Below are 14,336 nucleotides of genomic sequence, written 5' to 3' on the forward strand. Positions count from 1 at the left end.
AGCGAGAGAGGGAACATAAGCAGGGGGAGTGGGAGAGGAAGAAGCAGGCTCATAGCGGAGGAGCCTGATGTGGGGCTGGATCCCAGAACGTCGGGATCACGCCCTGAGCCGAAGGCAGACGCTTAACCGTTGTGCCACCCAGGCGCCCCAAAACATCATTAAAATTTAACTTAAAAATTATATCTGCGGTTTTAACCTACGTGACCTATGTACCCTATGAGAGATCATGTATACGGGTCTTTAGGTCCTTGTGAATACATGCAAAGCTTATGAAGCCTCAGAGCTGTAAGTATAAGGGTTCAGGGGCACAGTAACTCTTGAGACGAAAGGAAGGGCAAACTTTTGGCCCAAGGGAACCGAGGAGACGAAGCTGACCTGGTCTGGGAAAGTGCATTGGGGGAGGAGGGCCTACAGGAAGGAGGGAGGGGTCCAGATAAAAGTCAGCGCAGAAAGGTTGGGCAACAAGGATTTTTCCACATTTTGTTTACCCATTCATCAGGTTTTAGACATTTTGGATTGTGTCTGTTTTTTGGCTTTTATGTATAATGTGACATGAATTTTCTTGTACAAGTTTTTTTAATTTTGTTGTTGGTTTTTTTTTAACCTAGGCTTTTTTTCTCCCTTGGGCATATACCTAAGAATAAAACTACCAGATCATGTATTTATGCTTGAGAATCTTCCAGATTGTTTTCCAAAGTGAATGCACCATTTTACATTCCCACCAGCAGTGTAAAGGGTTCTAATGTCTCCATATCTCTGCCAATATTTGTTATCATATGTCTTTCATAGTCATCTTAGTGAGTGTGAAGTGGTATCTCACTGATATTTTAATTTGCATTTCCCAAAGGACTAATGGTGTTACACATCTTTTCATACACTTTACTACTATTTGCATATCTTCTTTGGAGAAATGTTTATTCTGTTCCTTGGCCCATTTTTTTAAATGGGTTGTCATTTTATTATTAAGTAAGAGTTCTTTTATATATTCTAGAAGCAAGTCCTTTATGAATTCTATGATTTGTAAATATTTTCTCCCATGCTAGAGGTCGTCTCTTCATTTTCTCGACCTCATCCTTTAGAAGAACAAGTTTTGAATTTTCCCAACTCTCAGATTTACTCCTATATATTTTTAAAAATTTTATGATTTAGCTCTTATACTTAGGTTTATGATCTATTTCGAGTTAATTTTTAGGGTGTGAAATAGAAGTCCAATTTTATTCTTTTGCACGTAGATATCCAGTTGTCCCAGGACCATATTCTTTCCCCACTAGATTATCTTAACATCGCCGGCAAGCCACTAAAGAGTTTTAATCAGGTGTGTGTGGGGGGGGATGGTAGGGGGTAGCTGGGGAGTGACATGTTCTGAATATGTAAATGTCACATAAGAAGAGAGCACCTGGGGGGCGCCTGGGTGGCACAGCGGTTAGGCGTCTGCCTTCGGCTCAGGGCGTGATCCCGGCGTTGTGGGATCGAGCCCCACATCAGGCTCCTCCACTAGGAGCCTGCTTCTTCCTCTCCCACTCCCCCTGCTTGTGTTCCCTCTCTCGCTGGCTGTGGCTGTCTCTATCTCTGTCAAATAAATAAATAAAATCTTTACTAAAAAAAGAAGAAGAAGAGAGCACCTGGCAGCAGTGAGCAGGGTACAGAGGTCTGCAAGTAACAAAATGCCTCAATCCAGGGAGAGTAAATGTCTAGCTATTGCTTTAGTACAGAGGAAAGCATGCTTCACTAGATGCTCTTGAGTTAGGATAAAAGAGAATGGATCTGTGAAATAATTTGTTTTCTCTCCATGCAAATCAGTGATAATGTATAGGGAGGATCAAGGATACATAACTCTAGATGTACGTCCAGATTTCTTACTCTCTCGTCTTAATGATGACATGAAGAGGTGAGGTAAGAGATGAAGAATGGAAGTAAGAAGAGAAATATGAAGTGATAGTCCAAGGAGAACCAAAGGAACATCTTTCCAGGGAAAGCACCTTGAAGAAACTGAGCAAAGGGCCAAGGAGAAAGCTCAAGGGAGTCCCGCTCTTAACGACGGCCTGGGGGGGATGCAAAATAGGTAAAGGGGATTAAGAGTTACCTACTTGAAGTTACAAAATAAATGTCACAGAATGAAAAAGTACAGCATACGGAATACAGTCAATAATACGGAATAACTTTCTATGGTGGCAGATGGTGACCATCTTATGGCAGTGAGCACTGAGTAGTATATCGAATTGTCGAATCACTGTGTTGGACATCTCAAACTAATATGACATTGTATGTCAACTATACTTCAATAATAATTTTTTTTCAAGAAGTCTGAGGTCTAGGTCTGAGAAAGATACAAAGGAAAGACAGTACCTAGCACAGGAATTAGCTCAAAACTCTTTTCATCAAAATCTTTTTTCAATGTGAGGGTGAATAAATCAAATAGTGGATAATTGATTCCATTCAATACAATTTGCATTTCTTTTCAGACTTGCATTTCTCTCAGGAGACTAGCTTCTCCAAAATTCCAGGGCAAATGCCACACTGCTTTGCTCTTTTTAAAATGTCTTTTTATCTTTCCAATCAGTTTGCGTTCTCTTAAGTTTTTCTTGATCTCTCTTATCTCCTGGACTCTTATTTCCCCTCAGTGTTGAACCCCAACTTCATGCAAGCCCAATCCACCCACCCTCACCCTTCACAGGCCTTTGACAATTCAGTTTTTACTCCTGAAATTCAGCTTATCACAGAAAAGATAGTGAAGGATGGAAATCTGCTTTAGGAAGAAAGCCTGAGAAACTCAACTTACATTTCTTTGTCCAAAATTAACTGGCATGTCAGGTACTAATAGGTGTTGTCCTGTAATGTGTCTGCTAGTTTACTTTCCATTCAATAAATGTCTTTTATGGGTTTTTTTTTTTTTAGACTTTATTTATTTATTTGAGAGAGAGAAAAAAAGCAGAGTGAGGGGCAGACTCCCCGCAGAGCAGGAGGGTGGCTGCAGGGGATTGATCCCGGGACCCTGGGTTCAAGACCTGAGCCGAAGGCAGACGCTTACCTGACTGAGCCACCCAGGCGCCCCAATGGGGTTGGATTTTATTATCCTATAGGCAATGGAAAGTGTAACTATTTGTATTCTGGGTAGATCTTTTGGGTGTCTGGGGAAGGTGGCAGCCAGGAGGTACACAAAGCTGAACCAGGGGACCAACTAATAGATGATTAAACCAGTCCAGATGAAACTAGAAGAAGGCAACAGTTAGAATATGAAGTAACTGGTAAAGCAAGCCGCTGAGGTGGCAAGATCAGGCTGTGCGATCGAAGCATATTTGAGGGAGAAACAAGGAGAACTTAAGACTAATTTTGCATTAAGCTCCTGGGAGGATGGTGAGGCTCTAAACCCTAGAGATCTTATTTTGCATCTTTTATGTTCCCTGTTGGGTTTCTAGTATAGTCAGCCTGGGTCCTGCTTTTCCGACCTCAGTATTAAGCCTTTCTCGAAGGGGGTGTGTTCTGTGATTTCTGGACGCTTCCTTTTCTCTCATAGGTGGTGCAAAGTGTCCTAGAGGGGAGTAAAGGAGTATATGGATGCGGCGGGGTGGAGACGGTTAATCACTTTGTCTTGTGAAGTATGCTATGAGCCCTCGTGAGAACCGTCGGGCAAAGGAGACGGGATATTGAGAAGCTAGCAGATACGGTCCCTGATCTGGGTAATAAGGAGTCACGATTAGCAGGAATCGACGGATGTCTATATTAAGAGAACTTGGCAGATCTCGAAGTCAGTGGGGAGTGTAGAATATAGGAGTCTCAGGACTAGTAATTCTCCCAGATTCCTGTGTTCTTACATTAACACCCATTAACTTATAAATGGATAAACAAACGTGGTATGTCCCTGCCACAGCAGATGATTCAGCCGTCCGAAGGAATGAAGTACCGGTACATGCAACGACATGGATGGACCCTGAAAACAGTAGAAACCAGTCCAAAAAGATCACATATTATATGATTTCATTTATGTAAAATGTCCAGAATTGGTAAATCCATAAAAAGAGAAAGTAGTTTAGTGGTTGCCTCAGGGTGGGAGGTGGGATGGAAGAAAAAGGGATACTGGTTTTGTTGGGGGAGGTGAGTAATGGGGACGCTCTAAAACTGGTGGTGGTGATAGCTACACAGCTTTATGAACATAATAAACACTGAGTCATACACTCAAAACAAGTGAATTGTGTGGTATGTGAATTACATCTCAATAAAGCTCTTATTTAAATGGAAAGAAAGAAAAGAAGAAAGGAAGGGAGGAAGAGAGAGAGGGAGGGAGGAAGGAAAGACGGAAGGAAGGAAGGAAACTGGGCTTATCTCCTGGAGCAGAAACAGAAATGCCAGGGGCGCCTGGGTGGCACAGCGGTTAAGCGTCTGCCTTCGGCTCAGGGCGTGATCCCGGCGTTGTGGGATCGAGCCCCACATCGAGCCCCACATCGAGCCCCACATCGAGCCCCACATCGAGCCCCACATCGAGCCCCACATCGGGCTCCTCCGCTATGAGCCTGCTTCTTCCTCTCCCACTCCCCCTGCTTGTGTTCCCTCTCTCGCTGGCTGTCTCTGTCTCTGTCAAATAAATAAATAAAATCTTTAAAAAAAAGAAAAAGAAAAAGAAAGAAATGCCGGATGCTGGCCTCTCAATCTCACTTATCTGGTGGCGTGAACCCTTTATTCAGGGCTTCAGCGCCGCCTCTCCTCTTCCATTTAGCTTTCTGTGTCAGGGTCTGCTGGACAATGGCCTTTACACAGCTTCTTCATGGCCCGAGGTCAGCTTTTCTTTGCTCACTCCCCAAGCTCAGGTCACACTTTAAACTTGCAAAATCCCCTCCATCTCTCCACTCAGCACCAGCCCACTGCTGAAGTCTGGTAGGGGAGGTGAAACTCTCAGTAGGGAGGGTGAAGGGCACCTGGCTTCACTCACCTATACCTGCCTGTGCAGAATGGGACAGAGAGCAAGGAAAAGTTCTGGGGGTGGGGGAGGGGTAAAAGAGGAAAGAATGGGATGGGACTGGAGGAGCCCAAAAGTCTGCTATAGGGAGGTATTCAAAGTATGTCCAGTTATTTTCACTGTGTAGTTTTGTCAGGAAGGCTGCAACACCAATGGCGAAATTGAAAGAGGAAGAAATGCCTGCCCCAAGCAAGGAAGAACTGTGACAGGATCTTGAAGAACAGCAAATACAAAGGGCTTGGATATTACCAGAGGCCAGTAGACAGTGATATTGAGGTCTTGGCCTCGGGGATGTTTATTTTTCCTCCATGATCTGAAACAAAAACATGCCCGCATCCCACGTGTTCAAAATAATTAACAAGGAGAGTCGAACTGAAGCATAACAATATGGTTAATAGTTAAGTATTGATTAATTGTTGTTTTACAACTTACCCTTCCTCTATATTATGAGGAATATTGTTTTTAAGATTCAAATATTTTGTAAGCACCTAAGAGGTCCTGGAGTCATTGTGCATTTAAAGGCAGAAGGGAGCCTGGGAGAACTTGACTGCCTTGTGCAGAATAGGTGAAGTCCATCTTGTCCAGAGGGGCATGGAATGTTAAGTGATGCCCCAGGAATCAAGAGAGCGACCCTCTGCCTCTGAGAACACCAGCCCTTCCCCAGCCTCCACATCTCCAGAGGCTGGAGCAGCCAACAATGAGTTCTCCTGGACTTACCGGTCGCACCTCTCTCCCCCCGGATACTCACCACCACTCACTGCTTTGAGACCATTAGGAACAATGTCACTATGCATTTTATCCCTGTTATGTCACATGCAAGAAGCTCATGATTCAAGGTCATTGCTCAGACTCTTATCGCCCTAAGGCCCTGGATAGCCCTAGTTTTGATTCCATATTCCAGCCCTCTTAAACTTTTGAAATCCTCCCCTGGACAATCCGAGACTCACAGTCATCTATCAGTAAGATTCCCTGTATTATGAACTTCTTGGAATATTATCTTTACATTCTTGGTCTCGCCCCTGGCTCTTTGTCTCTGTCTCTGTCTCTCTCTCTCCATTACTTTCTTATCGTGATTCTTGATAATTCAATTCATAGAGGATCCTTGCTTATACTGACCTTCATTCTGTTCACTACCTTTCCTAAAATAAGCTTGTGTTTCATCCTTTCTCAGTCCCTCCTTCCCATGGTCATGCTGCACACCCTGTTGTCACCAATAATTACAAAACCTTTCTATGACCTCGGTTTCAATCCTTTCACTCTTTCTCTTTAGGCGCCATCACCATAATTTCCTTTAATCCCACCATAATGAAACTGGTTCCTGACACCTATTCCCTGTCCACAGCACCCCCTCCACGTCTGCACTACTCTCCAATATTCCCAGTTTAAATTCCACTATTATAATCACTCTTTGACGTGTTCATTCAAAGACTTTGCCACTCTCCACCTTCTTTGTGGGTTCTTAGCAAAATACCAACCCTGTTTATATTTGGCTCTTTGCTGCTTTTTCCTCATCCAGTTAGCTGACCATGGTTGGAGAAATGCACACACACACAGCCCTCACTTTAAATTCATGTGAGTCTTTCATGCCACATTTTTTTTTCTCCTCCCGCTCTCCCAGTCTCTCATCTCCTTTCTCATTAAAGGATTTAAAACAGAGATAAAATCCACAACATTTATACAAATATAAGATAAACACATGTCGAAGATTTATTTAATTCATTAATTAAAGAAGGAACCAGTAAGATATTAAAATCAGTTTAAATAAGACTATGACTTAAGGAATGAGAATGGAAACATTCGCCATCCTATATAACTGACTCTCTACACTAGTAAAAACATACCATTCCAACATGGTTTTGCTATTTTAGGAGGCTCTCGTCCAGGAAGGTAAAAATTTCAGGTAAGTTTATTATTCAACATAGAAATACATTCATATGTGATCAACTTCAATAGATAGAGTTTATTTCTCAAGACTTTTCAAGCCTCCTTACCTCAAAATTCTTCTTACCTTACTGTTTCCATCAATCTTAAACTGTTATCCTTACTCATTCTTAATTAAGCCGCTGAATCGCAAGACCCATCTTGAACAGAACTCCAAATGTTTGTAAATATCTCAACTTCATCATTCTCCCTTGAAGACTCTGTCTTTCTTCTTGTATTAAGACTAAACTTTGCCTTGTTTTATCAACAGGTTATTTATGGGTTACTCTGAGGGAGCCAGCAGTTGGCAAGAAATTTGTGTTCTCAGCAGACAAAATTACTTTCATTTGCCGTGAGCAGGAATCATTTGCAATGCCAGACAGAAAACATTTGCTTTGTTAACATTTTCTACAATTTGTAGGGTTGCAAAATAGCCTAGACCCCAGTCAATCAAAGATAATCACAGTAGTGCATCCTTATAAAACCAGATAATTCCCGGAGTCTGTTAGACAACACCCAAAATTCCACTCCAAGAGCACCAGTAATCTTTTTCTCCCGTTTCCCAATCTTTGCCAATGTTTCCTGACAATTCTTGTGAAGTGTCTCTCTAGGACCCAGCTTCAGCGTCCTGCGGTTTTCAGCCAGGGTGGCCAGATGGAGAAAGGGCTAGAATGTTCTAGGTGTTCTAGGTTGGAAGCTGATCCAGTACACGGTAGACAGTAGTGTAGGTTTGGCTTTTTCTTTGGCTGACTCTTACTTCTCCCAGATTCTGAGGATGCAGCCTCTCTGGATGCTGGGGGCACAGCTGGTGCTCAAGGTACTGTTAGAAGGTCCAGGATGATGACACAGGTTATCTCCTTCCTTGTTACTCATTAGCAACTGTTTCTTAATTCAGATTGGTGAGATTCTGTTTCTTTCAAGGCCTAGAAGGCTCTCAATTTTTTCAAGGTTATTCAGACTGAGGGGTGAAGGACCAAAAAAAAAAGAATACATTACCAAAAGTTACTAAAGCAGTTATCAAGAATTTGCCAAATGGAACAGATACCCTAGGGCTGTTTAATTCAAATCATAATTGATATGAACAAAAATACGTAAATAAGGCTTTTTAAAAAGCCTTCTTAAAATTTATTAAAATTTTAAATATGTATAATCTATCATCTGACTCTTCCACTTTTAGGTATTTAACCTACAGAAATACAGTTCTCCCAGCGATGCACACACAAGTATACCTGAAAGGAAGTGTAGTCCAGCTATTGTATAATAGTGACACATTTTTTGAATAAAGATTTACTTATTTATTTTAGAGAGAGAGATGGGGGCAGTGGGCAAGCAGAGGGAGAGGGAGAAGGAGTCTTAGAGCAGCAACCCGGCTGAGCGCGGAGCCTGACACAGAACCCTGAGATCATGACCTGAGCCAAAATCAAGAGCGGGACGCTGAACTGACTGAGTTCCCAGGCGCCCCAATACTGACAAATTTGATAGCAACAAAATGTCCATTAAAACACCATTTATTTTGTTATGTCAGGCTAATCTCTTTAATAATCAAAACAACTCTGAAGTGGGTGTTACCACATTTTACAGAGAAGGAAAAGAAGTTTAAAGAGATTCGATACACTGCCTAGTGACAAATGGCTAGTGTGTACTGAATATGGTGACTTTCTCTAAGTCAAGTCTGTGTGGCTTTAAAGTCTTTGTGGAACTTGGGAAATGTGCCACTCCCGTAAGCACTGGGGCCCAGGTTTCAGACTCCATTTAAGTTTTTCAACTATGTTAGTATTATAAAAATTTTGCCATAAATACTAAACTTGGGCATATATTGTTTTGTACCTGTGAAGCTATGTCTAAAAGGAAGTTTCCTGTGTGGTTGCTGGATCAAAGGATAAATGCACGAGAATTTTGTCAAGATATTTTCAAATTCCACAAAAATTCTGTTAAATTTTATATTCATGAGCCATGTATGAAAGAGCTTGTTTACCTAAATCTTTGCCGACACCATGTTAATCCTTTTAATTTATGCCAATCTGACAGGAGAGAAATTGTACTTTGGTATAGTCTTAATTTCATTTTCTCTTATTAGTAGTTAAGCGTATTCCAGCTGACTTTGTCCTTTTTCATTAGACGCTTAATCTTTTTTTCCTACATTTTATCAGCTCCTTATATATTAGGAAAAATTAATCATTCATCTGTAATATAATTTGAAAATATTTCTTCCCAGTTTGACATTGACTTTTGATTTTGCTTATGGTGTTTTATTTTGGGGGTGGGGGGACTTGGCTTTGGTTTTGGTTGTTTTGCCATGAAAAAAGGGAAGTATTTATTATTGGAAGATTGTAGGGATGTCTCTGTGGAAGAAACATATCAACAGAAAACTGAATGAAAGGAGGGAGTGAGTCATGTAAAGATATAGGAAGAGGGAGTTTCAGGCATCAGATTGACAGTTACCAGGACCTGAGGAGGAGATGAACTTGGCGTGTCTGCAAAACAGCAATCGAGTCTATATGTTTTGTAGTAGGTGTACTTAGAGCAATGTCTACAACAATTTCTAAATACGGTTAATTTTGATATTTAAAAATTTCTTTTCATTGAATTCAGTTACTATAAATATTAGATTAATTCTTTTTTAAATCTTGTTTTCTCTTTCCTATTCCTCTATGTAGAAATAAAATTCATGTATGATTACACAATCTGTTCGGGTCTCAGGACTACTTTTTTAAAAATTCTATTAATTAACATATCGTGTATTATTAGTTTCAGAGGTAGAGTTCAGTGATTCATCAGTCTTATACAGTACCCAGTGCTCATTACATCACGTGCCCTCCTTGATGCCCATCACCCAATTACCCCAGCCCTCAGCACCCCCACTCCAGCAACCCTCAGTTTGTTTCCTATGATTAAGAGTCTCTTATGGTTTGTCTCGGGACAACTTTTTATTAATTATAGGTAATGAGCTATTAATTGAGTTGGATGAGCTATTAATTAATAATACTTAAAACAACAATACAAAAAAGCTATATTTGCAAAGCATTTATTATATACCAAGCACTGTATATATGTTACATGATATATATTTTCATATATTATATATATTATAGGAATATATATAATACATATTCTTATACACACACTAAGGAGAAAAATGCAAGTGAATGCTGAGAAAAGTCTTGTTTGGATGGTAGATTCAGGTAAGTTATCACATTTCCCCTAATCAGTTTTTCTTAAGATGGTGGGTTATCAGAAGGTATTGAGTAATAGATGGAAGAAAGTGGGGTGGGTATTACTGTAGATTTCTAAAAAAGAAGTCAAAGGTGGGTTTGAGTAGAGCGTGTACTTAAATAAATCAGGACATAGATGATAATAGCTCAGTGATATCTGGAAGATGTAGAGAGGAGGACAGGCTGAATACAGGAACAACTGATAGATATGGAAAGGGATTAAGCTGAGGTCAAGTCGAGAACATTTATTTAGATTCCTGGGCAAGATGTGAAAACATCTGTTTAGCCCCTTCCCAAATCTGCTTGGTTCTAACTCCATAAATAATGGGATTCAGCATAGGTGGGATGACCACATAGAGGTTGGCCAGGAGGATATGGACACAGCGTGGGATGCGTCTCCCACCAAACCTGTAGGCAAAGACGGAGAAGAGGGCAGGGATGTAGAAGAGGAGGATGACACAGACATGGGAGCCACACGTGCTCAGGGCCTTGGACCGGGCATTTCGAGAAGGAAGGCGGAAGACAGCTCGGAGGATGTGAGTGTAGGAAACAGTGATAAGGATGATGTCCAGGCCTGTGGAGAGTAGAGCGGCTGCCAACCCGTACCAGACATTGATGGAGATATCAGAACAGGACAGACGGGCAATGCCCATGTGCTCACAAAAAGTGTGTGCAATGACGTTGATCCGGCAGTAGTGCAGGCGCTTGAGAAGAAAGATGGATGGAAACATGATGAGGAAGCTGCGGGTCAGGGTGGCAGCGACGATCTTCCCAATGACCGTGCTCGTGAGGATTGTGGCATATCGCAGCGGGGAGCAGATGGCCACAAAACGGTCAAAGGCCATGGCCAGCAGGACGGCAGAGTCAGCCACGAAGAGGAAGTGGATAAAGAACATCTGGGTGAGGCAGCCATCAAAAGAAATGTGGCTAGAACCTAGCCAGAAGTTGGCCAGTGCTTTGGGCATCGTGGAAGTGGAGAGCAAGATATCGGCGCTGGCCAACATGGACAGGAATACATACATGGGCTCGTGCAGGCCTGGCTGGGAGAGGATGACACAAATCAAAACGCCGTTGCCTGCCAGGGCGGCTACATACGTGGTGCAGAAGGGGATGGCGAGCCAGACGTGCAGGTGTTCCAGCCCAGGGATGCCAACGAGGAAGCAGCCTGCCACACGTGTGTCAGAGTCGTTCATAGCAGCTGTGCTGCTGGCAGATGAAAGGGCCGTGATTTTCTTCACCTGTGCCAAAGTGGACACATAGCTTCAGACTTCATATACACCAGCAGAGTGCACATAAAGGCTTGCAAACAACTACAAGGGCTGCACGCACTTCCAGGTCCTATGACCACGATGGGCTCGGCACAGGCGTATTCTCTCTAGACAATGACACACGGGCTCTGCACAAAGAGCACGACGACAGACCCTACCCACAGAAAGGGTCTGTGTTCTTATTCGGAGGCTTGCAGTATAGTTCTAGGACTTTCACAGGGCTCGAAAACATTGCCAGACCCAGGACAGTGCCACAGGTTCTGGAAAGAACAGGAATAGCTAGAACACCAAAGCCAATCTCTATAATCTCTGTAGGTATGTGCGCTGTCATGAGCTCTGCACAGGAGGGCTACCGTCCCGCGCCAAGGAGCAACTGCTTCTGCGTCTGCTCTGCCAACTGGACTGCGTGATTTTGGGCAACTTACTGTCTCTTCTAATTAAAACTTTTTCTGATCTTTAAAATGAGCATAATTGTTGTCCTGTTGGTTTATTACATTAAATTTTGTCTTTGGAAGCCTTATTAAATGGTGTGGTGCCTCTTGCATCACCCATCTGTCTCTGAAGTGTGGTGCTGTCACCAAGAACAAGAAGGAAGGTGTGGAACAATGCTTCAGGAGCTGAGGTCCTCAGACCAGCATCATCAGCATCATCGGGGAACTTGCAGATTCTTGGACCGTACCACAGACCTAGTGAATCAGAAACGGGGCTAGGAGGCAGCAAGGCTACCAGCTGACTGTGATGCGTGCTAAAGTTTGTGAGCCACTGAGACAAGAGCTTTTTCCTTTCTATGTAATCTAGATGTCTATCGCTTCTGCCAGAATCAGTGCTTCTCAGTTTCAATTGGTTTCTGCAGCATTCTCCCTGGAAATGCTCAGACTTCCGCTAAATATTCTTTTTTTTTTTTTAAGATTTTATTTATTTATTTGACAGAGAGAGAGACAGCCAGCAACAGAGGGAACACAAGCAGGGGGAGTGGGAGAGGAAGAAGCAGGCTTCCCAGCGGGGCAGGGAGCCCGATGCGGGGCTTGATCCCAGGACCCCGGGATCACGCCCTGAGCTGAAGGCAGACGCTTAACGACTGAGCCACCCAGGCACCCCCAGACTTCCGCTAAATCTAACCAGTGTTAGCTCACATGGTCAGGATGTAGAGAAAATGACGACCATGCAAATAGTCTTTACTACATCAGGCCACTTGACCCCTCAGTCCTACCCACTTATCCTCACAATGAACATATAACTTCTATCACTGTCCATATTCCTCTTCCCCTAACAGAACTTTCCTCCAGTATAACCCAGACTTCAATTTTGTCAGGAGCCAACTCCTGATAGTATTATTCCGCTCTCACAAATTTATCTTATCTCTGCACCCATTCTGCTCTCATTTCCTCCAGTCTTAGAGAAAGTCATGTGAATGTTTCTTCCGTGTTTCAATGAATGATTCCTTTATCAGACCTGGAATATATTTTACTTCACCTAGGCATAAAAAAGTTCCTTTAGGTTATTTTACCTATTTATTTAGAGACACTATAAATCAATTGTAATTTTCTATACTGGCAGCAAACAACCGGAAAATTGAATTTAAAAATTTCCTTATAATATAAACATAAAAGCATACAAAGTATATGTTAAAAAATCACATACTTATAAATAAATGTAACTGAAATTCGCAAAGCCTCTACCCTGAGGACTACAAAATATGGCCGAGATTTTTTAGAACCTAAGTAGATGGAGATGTACACCACGTACACATCAGAGGACGCAGATGATTGTGAAGATACCGATTTTCTCAAAATAAATCTGTAGTTTTTTTTTTAATTTAATTTTTTTAACAACTGGCAAATAAAAAATTGCATATATTTAAGGTGTATAATGTGGTGATCTAGGATATGCATACAGTTGTGAAATTATTGCACAATCAAGTTAGTTGAGATCCATCACCTCGCATTGTTACTTTTTTTCTTTTAAGATTTTATTTATTTATTTGAGAGAGAGAGAGAGCACAGAGGGAGAGGGAGAAGCAGACCCCCTGCTGAACAGGAAGCCTGATGCGGGGCACGATTCCAGGACCCCGGGATCGTGACCTGAGCCAAAGGCAGACGTTTAACTGACAGAGCCACCCAGGTGCCCCTCACATAGTTACTTTTGTGTGTGTGTCGTCTTAAACCAGCTGGATAAACGTACACATACTCATATCCCTGCGTGTGTGTGTGTGTGTGTGTGTGTGTAAATGTGTGTAAGTATGTACGTATGTTTAAAAGAATAATTTCCCATCTATTCTCTGAATCCTCTTTCTTTCCCACCCCCTCAGGGACTTTGTTCCATCAGTTACTCCTCTCTTATATATCCTCAATTTCTCCTAATTTCTTTGATCTTGTTTCTTGGATCTTTTGCATTTATAAACATTCAAGTCTTTAGAACCTTGAAAACAAACAAAATAACAACAGCTATCATAAAAATATATTATTCCACTAACCTGTTCCACTATTTACTGTTCTTTCTTCTTTCCTTCAAAGTCAGTCCTTCCATAAACGCCTCTTTAGGTTTTGATTTCTCTACCCTCCACTGGTTCTTCTCTTGTCTCCTGGCCTTGCTTTCCCATCCTCATCAAGGGTTACTCTGTCCCAGCAGGACGGTTTACTGTTGGTACTTCCTCTGGGCTGTCTGCGGTTTCTCCTCGCCCCACTCACCCTGGCTTATCTGGTCCACAGCCTGGCTTCCCTTTAATGCGCGTGTGCTAATGCCTCCCAAATCTGAATTGGTCATCTACATTGTTTTCCAGGCTTCAGATCCACTTCTCTGAACACTGCACCCTACCTAGTCTGCAGTCCTTCCAGTCTCGAAACCAGCCTCCATATTTAAATCGTGTTTTGAGCACAGTACTTACTTGATTACAGATAATAATTTCCCTCTGCCCGAGAGATTCACACAGATATGTTCCCTGCTTCCTCTGCTAAAAGTGGATCAAATGCTGGTCTCTGAACCTGT

At 42.2% G+C, this 14,336-nt stretch overlaps 1 protein-coding gene across 1 annotated transcript; it reads right to left on the reverse strand.

Annotated features, from left to right (window-relative positions):
* Positions 1-10,328: 10,328 nt before the first annotated feature.
* LOC123782705 (olfactory receptor 52B6) lies at positions 10,329-11,291 on the reverse strand. The gene has a single exon (XM_045782978.2). It carries the CDS (start codon positions 11,274-11,276, stop codon positions 10,329-10,331), a length of 948 nt encoding a protein of 315 aa, XP_045638934.2. The 5' UTR covers positions 11,277-11,291.
* Positions 11,292-14,336: the final 3,045 nt, after the last annotated feature.

Source organism: Ursus americanus, chromosome 16 (genome assembly GCF_024610735.1).
Source record: "Ursus americanus isolate L20-20 chromosome 16, mUrsAme1.1.p, whole genome shotgun sequence".
Taxonomy (NCBI): domain Eukaryota; kingdom Metazoa; phylum Chordata; class Mammalia; order Carnivora; family Ursidae; genus Ursus; species Ursus americanus.

What these genes read in the sequence shown, in the direction of transcription:
- LOC123782705 (XM_045782978.2), bottom strand. Translation starts at nt 11,276, where the DNA reads ATGAACGACTCTGACACACGTGTGGCAGGCTGCTTCCTCGTTGGCATC.